Raw genomic sequence first — 19,430 nt, forward strand, 5'->3', positions numbered from 1 at the left:
TGCCGGGTGGGTTCCACCGCAGTTTACGCAGGTGGCAGGTTCCGTCAGTGGACGGCTGCAGTCTCTGGCTGGGTGCAGTCCGCCACATCGTTCGCAAGCTTGCTGCCGATGGCAGCCATGCGACGAGTGTCGGAAGCCCTGGCAGCGGTGGCACTGTGCTGGCCCTTTCTTCGAGCGCCACGGTTCTATCTTGATATGGCGGGGGTAATTCCAGGAGATCTCTTCAGGATTATAAAATATATACATCCTGGCCGGCCTCTTCTTGCTTGCACTTGCCGGCAGTACTCGGGACTGTACCCCCGTGAGCACAAAGAATCTTCAATTTATGCTGGTTCAGTGTCGACCGGCCGGCCCCGAATCGCAAACTTAAGTCTGCGATCTGCCGGCAACGAGTAACTGAACCAGGGGAGCTTCGTGGTTTCCTCTTGACTTGAGAGGTACTGCTGTACCACTCTGTACTCTGCTTCGTATGCTGGCAGGAAGCGGACCCCTTTGCCGAAAGGGCGGGCATTTGGGGCCTGACCCAACTTCTCGCGCAGGATCTTGTAGTGTTGGATCCAGTTGGGCATTTCTTCAACCACCAGCGGCGGCATTCTTCCCTTGCGGGTGGTGGCTGCGGCCGTGGGGACAGTCTGCGTCTTCATTTGGTGGCCGGGAGACGGTACAACTTTTTTTCAGTTGTCACTCGTCACCACAGATTACAGAATATTTTACTATAATCTTTAATGTAATAAATATTTTGAAGGTTGAAAGTTAAAACTTCACTGTAAAATGCTAATGTTTATTCATGGATATTTGGTGGCATTAAGATTTTAGTGAAAAGAAATACTAAATAAACATAGGTCAAAGAATTTATTTATTGGGTACATGAACAAACTATAGAACGAAGCTTAAACAATAGTGATTATTTGTATTATTATAAATTAATTTAAAAAAAGGTTTTTCAACAGAATGTTGTAGTGTTTGTGTTATTTGTTTTACTGAGAGTCATTTTACTTGAGAATATGCCACCAACAGTGCAAACTAATGAACCAGATAGGGAAAAACGTCCACAAAGGACAACCGAAAGGAGGTTAGTTTCCTTACAGATCTTATACCATGTTACATGATATTAAATTTCTCTATACTAATTCAATCCTTATTTTATTTAGAGCGGAGCTAGTTACCCGAATCAAGTACTGCAATACTCTGCCGGACATACCATTTGATTTGAAATTTATAACTTATCCATTTCCATCCACAAGATTCATACAGTACAATCCTACATCTTTGGAAAAGAATTATCGATATGAAGTGTTAACGGAACATGATCTCGGCGTACACATCGACTTGATCAATCGGGATATATATCAGGGAGATGGTAATGCAGTCTTGGAGGGGGCTGATGAGAAGCTTTTAGAAGATGACATGCTTACGCCCCAAGATTCCAAACGGTCTAGACATCATGCTAAAAGTGTGTCATGGCTGCGACGCTCGGAGTATATTTCTACTGAGCAGACAAGGTTTCAGCCTCAGTCTATGGAAAAGGTACATATTGTTGACTGTATAGAACAAATGTTGATAGCTATTGTGTTGTGGCCCTACGTGGCCTACTTGAGATAAGTATCGTAACTATCATTGACTTTTCTGTCCCAATAAACTTATCTATGGTAACTCACCTTATCTGCTGTCTGTCAATGGTAGGATGACAACCAGCAATAGAAGTTTGTATGGATATTGCAATTCATGCAATATAAGGCGATAAGAATGACATATCGAGTATATTGGGACAGCTTCAGATTATTGACAGCTAATTACTGACAGTAGTAGGTAGTAATTTATCTCTATCTGTAGATAGTATATTGGGAACGGCCGTATGAGTAATAATTGTGTTTCCTTTTGTGATTGTAAGCATTGTTCATAGTGTTATTTTTTTTAAATAATGGTGATATATTGCTATTTTTTTGAAGAGTATTCATAGTATATTATATTAAATTATCTAAATTTAATCAAACATTCTTATTAATACTGTTAAATTAACCCATGCTTTGCCATGGTTGGGATAAAAGAAATATTTTTCGTCATAGTAATCAAATCCTAGATAATAATTGGAAGTACTTCCTGAAAAAGTTACAAGCCATAAACATCACATTTTAAGGAATTCTTGTTTAAAGTTTAATAAATACTAGTGTTGGGCGACTAAGTTATGATGTCATTTAAAGAGAGACAGTAGGGCTGCCATTTTTTGTCAGTCCTATAATAAGAATCATGTGAATAGTTTTTCTTCTTCTCAATTGTTCACTCCTGTCACAGTGGTCGTGGTTGCCAAGATTACGCAACATTAGTCGCCACAGTTATGGGTCGCACTGCCTCCCTCACAATGCTCCTCCACTTTTGACGGTTTGCAGCATTGCGGGAACACTCCGCAACAGGTGTCTGGGTCACTGTTTTGATAAGGTCCGTCCATCGCGTGGGTGAGCGCCCTCTCGCTCTTTTCCCCTCCACCTTGCACTGCACTATCAACCGCTCAATCGATCCGTCATTTCTGGAGATGTGACCAAAGAACTTCAGAATTCGTAGTTGAAGACTAGTTTTGTGTTCTTAATTTAATTTCGACAATTGCACATTATATTATAATCCCGTTATAATGTATGAAGCACAAATAGTTTTCCCTCCATGTTTACTTTTGCAGGTTGAAGCAAAAGTTGGTTATAATGTTAAGAAAATATTTAGCGAAGAAACACTATATATGGACAGAGAGAGTCAAATTAAAGCTATAGAAAAAACCTTTGAAGACAACAAGAAAACTATTGAAAAACATTACAGTAAACCAGGTGTTACACCTGTTGAGGTAATGCCTATATTTCCTGACTTTGAGATGTGGAAGTATCCATGCGCTCAGGTCATATTTGACTCGGACCCAGCTCCGTCAGATAAGAATATTGCTGGACAAATTGAAGCAATGTCTCAAGCTATGATAAGGTTTGTATAATTGTCTTAGTATTCTACTGACTGTACTTCTAAACCTCAAGAAAAAGTTGTTAAAAGGGAGATAATTATAATTATTGTACAATTAATAATCTTATATATAAAATTCTCATGGTGTTAAACATTGAACTCCTCCGAAACGGCTAGACCGATTCTCATGAAATTTTGAGTGCGTATGGGGTAGGTCCGAGAATCGGACGACATCTATTTTCCATCCTCCTAAATGCTAAGGGTGGTCCACACGATTTTTTTTTGACATTTTATATTTTGTTTGATTATGAGTCAGCATTAAAAAATACATACAACTTCAAATTTTCACCCATCTTTCTTTCTTCTTTCATTGATCTTTCACGATCAACAGTTACTTTTGTATCGCGATTTTAACATCGGCAATAAAACGTTTGCTGGGTCAGCTGTAGGCTATATAAAATTATATAGGTAAGTGTAAGTTGAGCTCAAATATATAGGACGAGCAAGCCTTGTTCAGATTTTAAAGAAGGTACAAAACTTCAACAAAAAATAAACTAATAGGACATCTGGATTCAAACCAGGGTTTTCTGCTTTCCGGTTCACCCAATGTCCCATCTGAGCGTCTTGTATACAGTGGCGAAGTTTACCTTTGTATTCTAATGTTATTGAAGCTGTTTCTCATTAAAACATGGATAAAACCACATTTAAATTAAAACCTAGCCAGATCCTAGGTAGATCGATTTATCCCCCCCAAAATGCCCTATTTACTAAATTTTATGAAAATCATTGGAGCCATTCCCCAGATTCAGCTTATGTATATATATATATATATTGCTCGTTTAAAGATATAAGATAGGGTATGTTGGAGTTCAGCTTATACTGGACATATTGCACTGTTGAGCCATTTGTTGGAAACACTTGATACAACTTTGTTGCAGTTAGAATGGGAACTTAATGAGTCTTAAAAAAAATTATGTGTTGTTGTTTACAATGTGTAGATGCTTTTAGAAAAAAATGTATTTGTCTATTTAGGACATGTGTAGATATTGTTGTAATTGTTATAATATAGTGGGAGGCTCCTTTGCACTGGATGCTGACTAGATTTTGAGTTCCACAACAGCACATTATATCTGCTGTGAAGCAATTATGTGTTTCGGGATGAATGGCGCCGTAGCTAGTGTAATTACTGGGCAAATGAGACTTGACAACTTATGTCTCAAGGGATCGAAATTTTTGGGTTTTTAAATAATCCTGAGTGACACTGCATTGTAATGGGTAGGGTGTATCAATTACCATCAGCTAAATGTCCTCCTTGTCTCGTCCCTTATTTTCATAAAAATGATTAGTAAGCACTGATAGTATTATTAATATTATTATATTAAAAGAGTTTCTTGCGCCCATTCTTCTCAGGTCTGAGACAGTCTCTTTTGAATGGGTGGTAGTTTTTGACGTTCAATAAGTGATTTTAAATCCTATTTTGAATAAAATCACATGAAAATAAAAATAATTTAGTGTAAATCCATGTTCTATTTTTAATAATTTACTTATTGAATTTCAGAGGTGTGATGGACGAGAGTGGCGAACAGTTTGTCGCCTACTGTCTGCCAACAGAAGAAACAATACAGAAGAGACGGAGAGATGTTGCCGAAGGTGTTCCGTACATGGATGAAGATACATATGAGTACAAGATGGCTCGGGAGTACAACTGGAATGTTAAGAGTAAAGCATCTAAGGGCTATGAGGAGAATTACTTTTTGGTGAGTTTTCAAACTAAGACATATATATCTATTTGTCCATATTATGAACAGACATTGTATAAGGCTTTGAGCGGTCACATTATTTGATCATTAAAAGCTGTTTGACAAATAATTTTTTAATTCTCTATTATAAATTAGAAGTTTTTGATGACATCTTAAATTGATCAAATTTTTTTGTAAGTTGTTATTACACAGAGCTGCTCGGTGATCCAATACTCTGTGAATGGTTAGATCACATAGAATTGCATAGAGATGTAGCTCCACTATGTGTCATAGATCATTAATATAAATGCTTAAGTGAAAGTAAGCTACGACTGTGTGTTTTGTTACTTGAGTGCATAATGAGTGTTTGAGATATACAAATTTAATTTCTATCCAAATTTAGAGACAATGCAGGACACAAACCCGTGCCTCTTGGGTGCTTTGATGCAATGTGAGCATCCAAATGACCCATAGATTGTAAATCTTGTTATAGCTTGTTCTACTCTTAGGATGTGGCTCCATCTACAGGATCAACTTAACTGTTAATAACCTGCTTAACCCCAATAATTGCATAGTAGGAAATTTACTTAAGATTTCATTCTTTAAAATTGAATGTTAACGGTTAAACGGTTTTTATCTAACACATTTTTTTTTATCAAAATAATTACCACTATTATCTGTACATTGCTGCCATCTAATAGTAACGTCATTTATGCCTTTGAGTTAGAACTGTGGTGATCTAATTTAGACAAACATGATGTGGAAGTCAAGTCTCGCGTTATCATGGAGTAATAATGGTGAAGATCGATTCATGAGTCGGAGCTGTTTCACTGCTATTTTTTCTATCATTGTTCAGAGTTCGGCACAGTAGACATCTGCCTTTCTTGCTTGACCAGATCAGAGAAAGATATAATGAATAACACCATGTTGAGACCACCACACAGTTACTATTACCGTTTTATTGTTAAGCTTTGCTTTAGGATAATGTTGCGGCGTTTGACCTGGGGTCAGCCATTGCATTTTTCGCTTGCGGCTATCGTGAAGAATTCACTTTTCATCGCATGTCACAATTCGATCCAATATTCCTTTATTTCTGTATCGATTCAACAAGGTAACACGCGTTTCTTTTTGCGGAGCAGTCGAATCATGAGGCACCCATTATTTTATTTTATTGATTTGTCGCAAATGAGCCAATATCGTTGGTATGGTAACGTTAAAACATGCCACTAATTCCTGGGTAGTTTGACTCGGATGGCCTTCCACCATCCCTTTCAATTCATTTTTATTCACCTGTGTCACACGGGAAGTCCACCCTCCACATAATATTGACATTGCGAGCTGTTTCTGCCGCGTTATTTCGGCATCAGAATTTAGATTCAAAAATCACTTGATTTTTCGAAGTATCCATCTTTCTTGTCTAAGCTGTATAACAAACAACTGGAACCATGTGAAAAAAGTATCACTCAGAAATCTCAAACCATGAAGGTTCTATGTCAATTCGAAGTACCTACTACAATAAAACGGCAATTTTATAATTTAACTATTAATTTGTTATTTCAAATTTAAATTGTAGCAAAATTTACATATACATATTGTATTTTTTTTATGGAATAGGAGGACAAACGAGCGTACGGTTCACCTGGTGTTAAGTGAGCCCCGCCGCCCACAATCTCTTGCAACACAGGAGCGTTGCCGGCCTTTAAGGAAGGTGAACGCGCTTGTTTTGAAGGGTACCTTCATGTCGTATCGTCCCGGAAACACCGCACAAGGAAGCTCATTCCACAGCTTTGTAGTACGTGGAAGAAAGCTCCTTGACCGCACTGTGGATGACCGCCACACATCCAGATGGTGGGGATGATATCCTAACTTGTGGCGTGTCGCGTGAAGTTGGAATTCGGCGGCAGGAATCAGGTTAAACAGTTCTTCTGAACACTCCCCGTGATAAATGCGGTAGAAGACACGAATATTGTATTAATTTGGTCACATTTTAATTCCAGGTGGTCCGCAACCACTGTATATACTACAATGAACTTGAGACTCGTGTGCGTCTCTCAAAGCGTCGCGCCCGCGCTGGGGTGGCCGCCCAGGCACTGACCAGGCTCGTAGTAACACATCGACCACTAAGTGGGCCTGAACATCGTATGCTGAGGCTCAGGGAGAAACAGCTGGAGCCTGCGCAGGTTTGTGTGACAAGTTTACTCTTAGATAAGGCTGTCCAAGCCTGAACCAGGATAGTTGTGACCCATCAACATCTAAGTTGATAATTTATTGGAGTAGGCGGACGCGTTACTTTGCGGAAATTCATAATTATCCAAATGTTTTGAGTTTTCTTTAGTGTTCATTCCGCCAATATCTGTCTTTAAACAATTCGACACGTGTTTCGCCTCTACACGAGGCATCCTCAGGACTTGTTGACTCGCCAAAATCCTGAGTCAGACTCAGAATTGTTTAAAGACAACTATTGGCGGAATTAACGCTAAATAAAACTCAAAACATTTGGATCTCTAAGTTGAGCCAAATATCACTGAGCTCAGGATTAGAAAGAAGCAAATTGGGCACAGGTGTATAAGATAAGTTTACTCTAAATGTACTGTCAAAAGTAAATGCGAATCGAACCCAACGGGAGTAATGGAGAATGTAAACTGAAGCGGAGATGTCAAACTACAGGGATTGCTTGTAACTAATTCTAGTAAGCTTCATAAGATACATAATAGCTGTAAGGGTAAATGTATACACTTCTATGATAAAGTCCCAACCACTGTTCAGGCATTATCTATAAATAAATTTAAATGTTTTATAAAAAAATGGCTCTGTCGTAAATCCTATTACTCCACTGCTGGATATCTAAATGATCGGACAGCCTGGGACTAGATTGCGATTATTTTATAGCGATAGGAATGACTGTACAATATTGTATATTTTTATTGAAAAGAGCGCAAAAAAAGAATGCTGGGAGAGTTTCTTGCGCCGCTCAGAGCGCCATTTGTTTCCGAAGCGGTAGTAGTATCTAGTAGTTATTAGAAATGACATCAAAAAGAATTCTAAAGGAATCAATTTTGAGAAAATAAATGCCTTTTATGCCAGCTAATACACTCACACCTCGCTTCGCGCGCTGTCTTTTGGTTTGTCCTTGCGTGATACGCCTTTCGGTTCGCCACGTATTCAGTTTGCTTTTTCTTTTCTATGTGACTGTATTCAAACGATATTACTATACATAGCAAAATGAAAACGCTTCGCCAGGCTTTCGGTTCACTGTTTGTTTGACAATAGCTTTAGATAAAGATCGCAGCCATCTTTATCTAAAGGTTGCACCAACCAAGCTGATAGGGACACAATGGCCACTAAATGGCCGGCCCTAATTAATTCAATAATTATATTAATAAATTCAAATATGACTATTCAAAATAGGATCACCTATTGAACATCTCTCACCTCACTCGAAAATTTATGCTTCAGACTTGAGAAGAACGGGTGCATGAAATTCAGCGGGACATACCTTTTCTTCACCATAAAATTTTGTTGCACTCAAATTTATGATTAAAATATCCTGTGGATGGTCGTTAAAATATCCTCCATTCCCAATCTGTGGTACCATCAAAAAAGTCATTTATGTTATAGTAAGCTGGTTAATTTTAATGTGCTGTTAAAATAAAATTACATATTATTTAAGGAAGAGGACGAAGAAGAGGAGGAGGACGACGAGGAAGAAGAAGAGAAGCAGGAGGAGAACGGAGACAAAGAAAGGTAATGTTACATTTTTTTTTATTTGGTCCACCAATTGGAACAAACACAATACATACATAAAGGCGATACAATAGACAGTAAGTACAGTGTCTTCCCTATTAACAATAGAAAGTGATGTGATTGTTGTAACCTACACTTTGAAGACTTGTTGCATGTTCAACTGATTTAGATCCAATTGTAATATTCCCGACTGACCCGGGGATTGTTGAACGGAGCGGTAGTGTCCCGTATAGCCTGTGGGCGGAGGGTTCTTGAAAGTAAAACGCGGATCGAAGCATTTGTGGAGAACATTTGGGACTGGTGGTCAGGAGCAAATTGTTTGCGTGTCGTGTCGTCCTAAGCGACTTTCTCCGTATAAATACACTTTCTCCCTGAAAGAGATAGAAACATCTTTTCTATAGGAGCGAAAGGGATAGAAGATATTCCTATCTATTTAGGGCTTCAATTAAACCTATGCCGTAGAGAACATCAAATTTTCAAGAAATTTTTTGTAACGAAGTTCCTTACGGCAGGCTTGGAGGAGATAGGCATTTTGCTGCGGGACCGAACTGTAAAAAATGTGATAGTAAAACTGTAAGAAAAAGTCAAGTAACTTTACTACGGCATGTAAGATGGCGCCACGTTCTCTGTTTTTGTAATTATTTCTATTTCTATGTAATTTTATGTTGTCAAACAAAAATAAAGAGACATATTTTGTTATTTTTATTGATAATTTGGATTACGATTTTTTTTTATTTTACGTAATTTATTATTTCCTAAAATACTGAATTTCCTAAATACTTTCCTGTACTTAAATAAATACTAATCTGCAAAATTTAAGAGAAAAATCAAGAAAACCTACATAAAATTGAACACGATTTTTTTTTACAAATTGTGTCGATTCTACATTAGCCGAAGGAACTTCGTTCCTACCTGGTGTCCCACGACACCACATCTTTATTGTGTTTTCAAATCGATCTAGATTCAGTTTTCGGATTGATTATGTTCCTTAGACCAGTCCCTATTATTTCTTTATTTATTAAAAACACATACTGCTTCACGGCAAAAAATGGCGCCATTGTAGTACCCATAATCTAGCGGCTGCTTTCTGCCCTCAAAACCACATTATTTTTTTCTGTTCACGTATTTGAATAAATGACGTAGTTTCAGCCCAATGGTCATTCACACGAAGGGTTAAGGGTTTAAGGTTAGGGTTAAAGGTTTCTCAAGATACAATAAAAACCTTAGGTGATGCATTAAATTTTTATCTATAAAATTTTTAGGCATCTCACAAGTTAAAAAATGTTTTATCATAGAACTATCGACAAAATTGAGGTGGGTGACCTTAATGTCAGTTTCCTACATTCTTAATAAACAAGTAGGTCTAAATTCGCTTGAATATACATTTCCTTAGTAACTTTTATCATTTTATTATACACTGATAGTCCATCATTTGTCATACAATATTTTTCACATAAATATAAACCTGTTTTAATGATTTTAAAAGAGATATCAGCAAAGTAGGTTATGGATCAATTTTGTAATCGAAATTGTTTGTGTGATCAAGTACAAAACACAAACCTCAGTTGTTTTTACTGCTTTGAAACTTAAATGTAGATTTTGAATTTTATAAATAGATAAATTAAAAAAAAAGTATTGCCCACATAAATAAGTGCCTCTTCTGCCTAATGAAAAAGACATTTTATCATTTGAGGATCTACTAATGGAGATATGCCTTGAAGATGCGCCATATTTTATACCCTCGATTTTTAAACCATGCATCAGGGATCAAACTCAGCACCAAAAAAATAAAATATAATAAAAATAATAAATTAAAACATAATATTTAATTTTTCAGATCTCGATCGAGGTCAAAATCTGGATCCAAGTCACCGCAAGGTTCGGAGAAGTCGAACAGATCGCGTTCAGGATCTCGGGAGCGATCTAAGTCGAAATCCAGAAGTAGGTCCAGATCTGCGTCTGGCTCGAGGAAATCTGGATCCAGGTCTGGCTCTGCGCAATCTGCCAGGTAATATTAATGCATGGTTTGCATATTTATCGCTCTCACTATTAGTAATTAAAAATGTTTTTTTATTATTATAATGAGTAGGGGATTTAGATGCACTTAAATCCTAGGATCTATTGTGCCCCCTGTAGTGTATATGATTTTATGATGACCATTAACCAATGTCAGCTGAAAGCTAGTTGTCAAAGTCAACATACTCGTTGTAGTGTATGTGAGTGAAAGAGAAGGAAGCATTATGTCATCTCTAGCGCACGTGCGGTCGTGATTAGAGGTGTGTCATTGAATGTTTTTAAATTAATTTAATTTATCTGTTTTTTTTTGTCAATGGTCAACAGGTTGAAAAAACTGTTAAATCGTCAACGGGGTTTGAACAATCGGTTAATGCATTTATTAATAATTTAGGTTTTTATTACGTCAACGTTTTCGTTCGCAAATTCGTCAACTGTTTTGAATTAAGCTGTTTTAGTGAGGCATTCAATTTCTTCATTTGCGAGTTACCGGCGAAGACGTTGATTGAATTTATTAGCTTATTATGTTCAACAGGTTTTTTCGTTGATGAAAAACAGTTAATTCGTTAACGAATATAAAACTGTTAATAAAAACAGTTTATTGATTTAACGACCACCTCTAGTCGTGATAGTCAGTCCGCTGTGAGCGACGGAAGGGAGTGGACGCGTGTGTCTAAGAGCCGATAATATTGAAGAATATACTACACCCCCTGCTTTCGCTAGCGCGCCTATTTTCGATTTCCTATGTCTAAAAAATCTAATGAAACGTGTGCCGGGATTTAAATTGTATTCTGAAGACCTGGACTTTTAAGAAGCTTAGGATCCTCAGAGGGTCCAGGCAGGGAACATCCTCTGCTTTGAGCGAAGGTGTTTTAAGATACCCCAGGCTGATTCTGGCAATAACCTCGAATCCCATCCATTCCTATGAAGGCAGATGAGGCTCCATCTTTAGCTATCCGGTCGGCTATCTCATTACCTATTATGCCTTTGTGCCCCGGTATCCAGGGCGGGGTAACTTTGTTGCTCTCCGGCTAAGGATATCCAGTTTTCTTCTGCATTCCCACACCAACCGGAAGTTATTCTGTAGGATTTCAATGCCTTGAGAGATGCTTGGCTATCAAAAAATATAGCAATGTTCCTTGACTGGTAATTCCTGTCGAGGTTCATTTGAAGGCACCTGTCTTGTGTGCATATACTTCCTTTAATTATGCTTTAGTAATTCCAAAAACAGGCGTTATATATTCACGCGGTTTTTCTAAAGATATGATTGCGTTGCATACACTGGACATCAAACAATAAGGGCCATCCCTTGGAATTATGATTAGCTTTTCTCCAAAACTTTGAAAGATATATGTACAGACACACATTAATAAAATTACAACATGAGGTCGATGTGTGTGTAACGACACGTATATCTATTTGTGTGGGTAATATTGCTAGATGTTAGGAAATTAAATCCCAAATTTTAATCTGATGTATTGCCTTATTGGTACAAAAGTAGTATTTGAACTTAATAGTGATCACCAAACAAAATTATAATAATACAAGTTAAATAGAATACTAGTGTAAAATTACTCCAAGTTTAAGATTACTTCTCCCTGTCATGTAATTATGTAGTGACAAAGGTAAGATACATACGAAAAGATCTATACTTGGAATAACTTTACTTCGCGTTTATTAATAGGACAGATTGTGTATAAATGTCTATTTAATTTAGGTCTTCTTAGGTGTATGTAAGAAACAAAAAAAAAGTGTGTGTGTGTACTTATGTATGCACGCAAGAAGTTATACTTCTTTGGCCTAACAAAGCAAAAGTCCTTAAAATTATTTATTCCTCGTGCTATTCTACGTTTGTAGAAAGAACAATATTGTAAAAATCTTACAATGATGGCTTTGACAATTAATTATTAAATAACGCATACGGCTGCACGGGCTTGAACCCTTTGCTTATCCTAATATTAAACAAAGAAACAAAAAAAAAAATGAATGTCGCAAACGTCAGAAACGTTTTAGCACCCAACATCACCCTGTTACTTTCGTGTTACAGTGATGCGCGCGCAACTTAAAATTTCACTCTCATCATATTTTCATAACTCGCCCAAAGAAGTATAACTTCAAAAACAATAGTTTTGCAACAATATAATGTGATCTCTGTAGTAAGTGTAGTCACAAAATAATGTTATGGCTTCATATCTATACCTATAAATAAAATTCGAGCGTCTGTTTGTAATATTGAAATAACCGTTCATTTCATTAAAAAAACCCGTTTTTTACTACATGTAAATGAATATTTATGCCTTACATATACCAAAGTAACATTTTGTACAATTTTTGTCTGTCTGTTTGTTCCGCCTAATCTCTGAAATGGCTGCACCGATTTTGACGGGACTTTTAATGACAGGTAGCTTATGCAATAAGGAGTAACTTAGGCTACGTTTATTTTAGAAAAAATATTTTATTTTAGACAAATAAAGTAATGTTGCAATGTCCAAGAAACGGTTTTACTCAAAAAATAATTTGTATGGCAAAACAACGTTTGCCGGGTTAGCTAGTTCTTAAATATAATAAAGAAAACAGTTTTTGGTATCACGCGTTTGTGGAACACCAGACATGATTGTGGTACGATAAAGATGATGTGATTGTAGATCCGGCTCCGGAAGGTCCAGGTCGAGGTCCCGTGCGACGTCTCGAGCCTCTTCACGCAGCGCCCAGGGCTCCAGAGCTAGTTCCAAAGCTAGCAATAAGGTATATAATTGATTGTTAATAATTACAAATTAGGAAATTGAATGGTGATCAACGAATATTCTTCCAATAAACAGGGTTCAAAAGCATCTTCAAAGGCCAGTTCGCGCGCGTCGAGTCGGGCCAGCAGACGTTCGTCCCGAGCCTCGTCCAGGGCGTCGTCGCGGGCTTCTAAGGCGTCGTCTCGGGCCTCTAAAGCCTCGTCGAAGGCCTCTGGTTCCAAAGCATCTTCGCGGGCGAGCTCGAAGCATAGATCGGGCTCCGGTAGCGGTTCGGAGCGTTCCAGAAGTCGTTCGGCTAGCGGATCTAAGCAGGTAAGAGTTATTAAAAATAAATTAATGATAATATTAAATGTATTTTATAAAAATTTAATTTAAGTAAATTAATATTAAGGCCTATTATGATGTGAAAGATTATTTGAATGATAAAGATAGATGGAATTAATGTTCTAAATTTTGTTAATGAATATTGTTATACTCATTTGAATGCTATTGTAACTTTTGTACTTCATCTTGACTTGCACTAAATAACTTATAAAATTTTACAGTGAATAAAGATTTTTTGGTATTTGAAATAAAAATAAAAAGTTTAATTATCTTTATATAGTATAAAACAATGTCGCTGTCCACTGTCTGCCTCTATTAGACCTTTTAACTCCTAAACCACTAAATGGATTTTTATGTGGTTTTTACCATTGCTTCGTTGGAAAAAGGAGAAGATTGTTAATGAAAAATATCTACTTTCCGTATTCGAATTAGGCTAAGTAAGGCTTAGCCTATGCTGAGACGCAGACGAGGCAGGTCCACGCAGCACAGGGCCGAGCAGATTTTTTTTTATATCTAGGACAAACGAGCGTACGGGTCACCTGGTGTTAAGTGATCACCGCCGCCCACAATCTCTTGCAACACCAGAGGAATCACAGGAGCGTTGCCGGCCTTTAAGGAGGGTGTACGCGCTTGATTTTGATTTATTATTATATTATTTTTGAAGATTTTGTAATATATGTACGTACTAAGAGATATGTACACTGCGGCGCTAACACTTACGGCGCAGACATGTGTCTGTGTAAAGGTGATTAACAATTCCATGCGTCATCACAATTGTTCTAAGTATTAAAATGCCTGTTAAGTACACATATCTGTGTAGTTAGGTGTATTTTGCTGTCACGTTTCTTTTTTTTTTATGGAAAAGGAGGACAAACGAGCGTACGGGTCACGTGGTGTTAAGTGATCACCGCCTCCCACATTCTCTTGCAACACCAGAGGAATCACAAGAGCATTGCCGACCTTTAAGGAAGGTGTACGCGCTTTTTTTGAAGGTACCCATGTCGTATCGTCCCGGAAACACCGCACAAGGAAGCTCATTCCACAGCTTTGTAGTACGAGGAAGAAAGCTCCTTGAAAACCGCACTGTGGAGGACCGCCACACATCCAGATGGTGGGGATGATACCCTAACTTGTGGCGAGTCGTGCGAAGGTGTAATATATTTTCTTAAAATGCATTCCGTTTCTCATACCCAATATGTTAACAAGACTGCATTTCGCATAAATTATTTATAGATATCCACTTATTTCAATGAAACTAATAATCAAATGAGTTTAGGATACTGTTATATTTTAGTACCAATACTTTCTGTTGTAAAAGTTTGACCTTTCTATTGAGCTCGTCATAATCTCTGCTGTCAAACCAAACAATTTGTTTTTGTTGTAAAGTGATAACCCTCACTTCTGGGATTAATTACACAAATAAAATTTGAAAACAAACACGAGTCCCGCATCGTATGTATGTATGTATTTATTTATTTACATTTATCGTATATAGATTTCACAAAAATCGTCACCTTTTTGCTCTTAATAGTGAATTTCATTATAATAACACTAGAAATAAGGGATTGCTTGTAGCTAATTCTAGTAGGCTTCATAAGATACATAATAGCTTTAAGGGTAAATGTATACAATTCTATAATAAAGTCCCAGCCACTGTTCAGGCATTATCTATAAATGAATTTAAATGTTTTATAAAAAAATGGCTCTGTCGTAAATCCTATTACTCCACTGCTGAATATCTAAATGATCAGACAGCCTGGGACTAGATTGTGATTATTTTATAGCGATAGAAATGATTGTATATTTTTACTGAAAAAAGCGCAAAAAAAGAATGCTGGGAGAGTTTCTTGCGCCGCTTCTTCTCTCTCAGAGCGCCATTTGTTTCCGAAGCGGTAGTAGTATCTAGTAGTTATTATAAATGACATCAAATAGAATTCTAAAGGAATCAATTTTGAGAAAATAAATGCCTTTTATAAATTTACAAGTGGAAGGCTCCTTTGCACAGGATGCCGGCTAGATTATGGGTAACGGCGAGTATTTTTGCCGTGAATTAGCAGTGTAAGCATTACTGTGTTTCGGTCTGAAGGGCACCGTAGCTAGTGAAATTACTGGGCAAATAAGTGTTAACATCTTATGTCTCAAGGTGATAAGCGCAGTTGTAGTGCCGCTCTGAATTTTTGGGCTTTTCACGAATCCTGAGCGACACTGCATTGTAATCGGCAGGGCGTATGAATTACCATCAGCTTAATTTATTATTTGCCCTTGCCTTTTGTTAAAAAAAAATTGGCAGTAAAGAAATCCGTTTCTAAGTGTTCTTTTTTTATTTAAAGTCTGTCACATGGTTTATATACAACTTTGTAACTGGCCAGAGTAGTTTTAAGGCATTAAAATCTAAACAATAAATAAATTTTAAAAATCAATTTTCATAAATACAATAAATGCCTTTTATGCCTGCCTTTTTATATATACATCACATAAATTTTGTTTTCAAGTTTTATTTGTGTATAAATACCAAATCAAAGATTGCACTGAGCTTAAATTCAGCTGAGTTTTACGTGAGTAAAGTCTAAGGCTGACTTTACTTACTTTAAACTTAGCTTATGCTTAGCATAATCTCTGATTTCGTTTTTATTGTAATTTGACAGCTAAAATTATGCTGAGCTTAAGGTAAGCCCGCCGAATGCATTTAAAGTCAAGTTTTAATCACACACAGCTAAGATTTATGTAAGGAAAAGAAAAAATTCCACCTTCGCACGACACGCCACAAGTTAGGATATCATCCCCACCATCTGGATGTGTGGCGGTCCTCCACAGTGCGGTTTTCAAGAAGCTTTCTTCCACGTACTACAAAGCTATGGAATGAGCTTACTTGTGCGGTGTTTCCGGGACGATACGACATGGGTACCTTCAAAAAAAGCGCGTACACCGCGTGATTCCTCTGGTGTTGCAAGAGAATGTGGGCGGCCGTGATCACTTAACACCAAGTGACCCGTACGCTCGTTTGTCCTCCTATTCCATAAAAAAAAAGGAAAGTCTTAAGTATGCTCTATAGGTATCAGACTAATAGATCTCAGACTGAGACTGGCCTGATAAGTGATCTTACCCACCAGCATTTTTTGTTGCAACATTATCATCATCAGCTGGAAGACGTCCACGGCTAGAGAAAGGCCTCCCCCAAATATTTCCACGACGATCGGTCCTGCGCTGCCCTCATCCAATGTACTCCGGCGATCTTGACCAGATTGTCGGTCCATCTTCGGGGGACCTACAAACAAGCGGTGGATTTACACTAGGGGCAGTTGGGGCAAGTGCCCAGGGCGGCAAAATTTTGAAATCGAAAATATTTTTTTTGTCTTATAAAGATTGCTCATTATAATTAATTAATTTTGATTAATCGACCAATTCGCAATTCAAAAAGTCAGATGTGTTTGCCTGTGAAAAAATTGATGTAATATAATTATGAGTCGAAGGGTGACTCATAATTATATTACGTCAATTTTTGTGCCAAATTTATAATATAAAGTTTCTGCAATAAAATAGTTATTTTAGTTTTGAAAAATAAAATATATAAGATATAATTTTATGTAAAATTCCATTATTGGGGCGGGTTTTTTTTCCGGTGCCCAGGGGCGGCATTAAGTTTAAATCCGGCCCTGGTCGCCATTCAAGGAGTTTACTGCCCCAACGGCCACCTGTCCGTCGATAATATGTTGTAAACGATCATGAAAATACATTGTCTCATTAAATTAAATACTATTGCTGATTATAAGTTTTTGTATTTATTTTTAAATGTTACTTTTTTTTTCTTGGCAGGGCTCGCGCAGTGGTTCAGCATCGAGTGCGTCCTCTCGACACAGCGGCTCAGATTAACTCTAACTTGATTGTGATAAGTTTCAATTCAATAAATATTTTGAAAAATCATGATGGTGTTATTACTATCCGTATTAATTCATACTAATACACGCCTGTTAGTGCGCCTTAAATATGAGGAGTGAATTTCACTACATTAACTGTGACACGAAAGGGGGATACCATACCAACTTCGGCTACAAGTGCACACATAGGGGATTACATTAAGAGCAATAAATAAGAAAATAGTAAGGAAATTGGTTTAAAAAAGAATGGGTATTTAAGAAAAATATATTTTTACTTTTCATTACTGCTCTTTATCGAATTGCATCATTTGTACAACATCTTGCATATTATTTTGGGGGTTCATACATTACTAGCACCTCGTCCAGGTATTTAATTTAAGGGCTGCAAAGTACTCAGTGCTGCAAAGTACTCAGTGCTGCAAAGTACTCAGTGCTGCAAAGTACTCAGTGCTGCAAAGTACTCAGTGCTGCAAAGTACGCAGTGCAGATTTGTGGGTCAAGTCCTTGCAGTAGGTGGGCCAACGTTTTGCCTTCAGTTTAGCCGGTGGTCATGTCCATAGATTGGCAGATGGCTTCACTGAGGGTTTCCAGTTGCTCCCTCCCTTCCTTGTATGGTGGCTCTTTAGGTATGTCCCGTGTGCTAATAGATGCTCAACATTCTTCAGGAAGCTAGCAAGAGATGGCATATATTTACTGATTAAATGGAGGTTTTAAAATACAAATAGGTACCTATATAAAAATAACCTATAGCAAGGTACCCTTTTTTAAAATAAAAAAAACCGTGTGGTGTCGTGGGACACCGGATAGGAACGAAGTTCCTTATTATAAAAACATTAATTTTACTTTTTAATGGCCAGTTTCCACTGAATTCCACTGTCTAATAGAGTGTGTATAGTGCACGCAAGAAGTTATACTTCTTTGGCGTAGCAAAACAAATCCTTAAAATTATTTGTTCGTCGTACTATTCTACGTTTGTAGAAAGAACAATATTGTAAAAATTGTGAAATAAATTATTGAATATTAACGAATACGGCTGTATTGGCTTGAACACTTAACGTTACCCATGCTCTCAATAAATAAAATAAACAATCAATGTAATTTGTCAGAAATGTGTCAAATGTCAATAGTTGATACTTGTCAATTATTTAGATATAAAGGCGTCTTTTATGGTGATATACAACCTGTAATTCCTTTAAAACCGTGGTTCTCGAAATTTAGATTCCCCTTTACATCAATAATATCAACAGTTTGCCGGTTACGCTTAAACCACTCATGCAATCGAATATTCCTAGCCAAACTAAGAATTAGAGACCACTCTCTATGTGACTGTGGACTTGATGAGGGAAATTTAGAACATTTGTTCTTTAATGAAGTCTTCCCTGTACAATTTTATAGCTCCTAAAATCCCCCGCCCTACCTCCATGAAATGCCTCCTCACCTTCGTTTTCACTCCTTTTGTAAATATATTAAACAAAATTATATTAAGTTATAACTAACAAAATAGATGTTTTACATAAGTAATACTATCAATGTTTGTCCATTATAATTTAACAGCATGTATATTTGTTTCAGGTATAATAAGAAAATAAATCTGTTATGAATCTGGTACCGATCATTACCATAATCACTTGTAAATTCGTTAACACCGATCAAATGACACACTCTCTCGCCCTTTCCACAGAAGTCACTAAAAATAATAGAATAATAATCAGCAATATATTGTCGCGTAGGAACGCTTCGACGTACATGAAGAGAGTTACGTTACGGACGTTTTTTCCCGGTTAGGGTACCCCTCCGCATCGTCCCATTATGGAACTTCGTTCCAAAATTTTTAGCTAAACACGCTGTTAGCTTTTTATACACCAAGTTTTAAACCAAGAAACAAGTCAGAAACTTGTTTTATACAAAGCTTGTAGAATACTTGTCAAAACATAATTATTTGTTTTTACATGTATTGCAATAATTGTCTGAAACATTCTTGCGTTCGCACTGTGTTGCCAACAAGATTTATACAAGTATAAAACACATTTGCGTTCACATATAGATCTGAGAAC

At 37.1% G+C, this 19,430-nt stretch overlaps 1 protein-coding gene across 1 annotated transcript; it reads left to right on the forward strand.

Moving 5' to 3' along the window:
- Nucleotides 1–754: 754 nt before the first annotated feature.
- Nucleotides 755–17,422, forward strand: LOC126978115 (RNA polymerase II-associated factor 1 homolog). The gene is made up of 10 exons (XM_050826844.1): nt 755–1,072; nt 1,152–1,527; nt 2,672–2,961; nt 4,496–4,694; nt 6,674–6,856; nt 8,347–8,420; nt 10,258–10,428; nt 13,079–13,178; nt 13,253–13,489; nt 17,315–17,422. The coding sequence occupies exons 1-10, from the start codon at nt 1,005–1,007 to the stop codon at nt 17,369–17,371; spliced, it is 1,755 nt and encodes a 584-aa protein (XP_050682801.1). The 5' UTR covers nt 755–1,004; the 3' UTR covers nt 17,372–17,422.
- The last annotated feature ends 2,008 nt before the right edge of the window (nt 17,423–19,430 follow it).

The sequence above is a fragment of the Leptidea sinapis genome, chromosome 47, assembly GCF_905404315.1.
Source record: "Leptidea sinapis chromosome 47, ilLepSina1.1, whole genome shotgun sequence".
Classification (NCBI taxonomy): Eukaryota; Metazoa; Arthropoda; class Insecta; order Lepidoptera; family Pieridae; genus Leptidea; species Leptidea sinapis.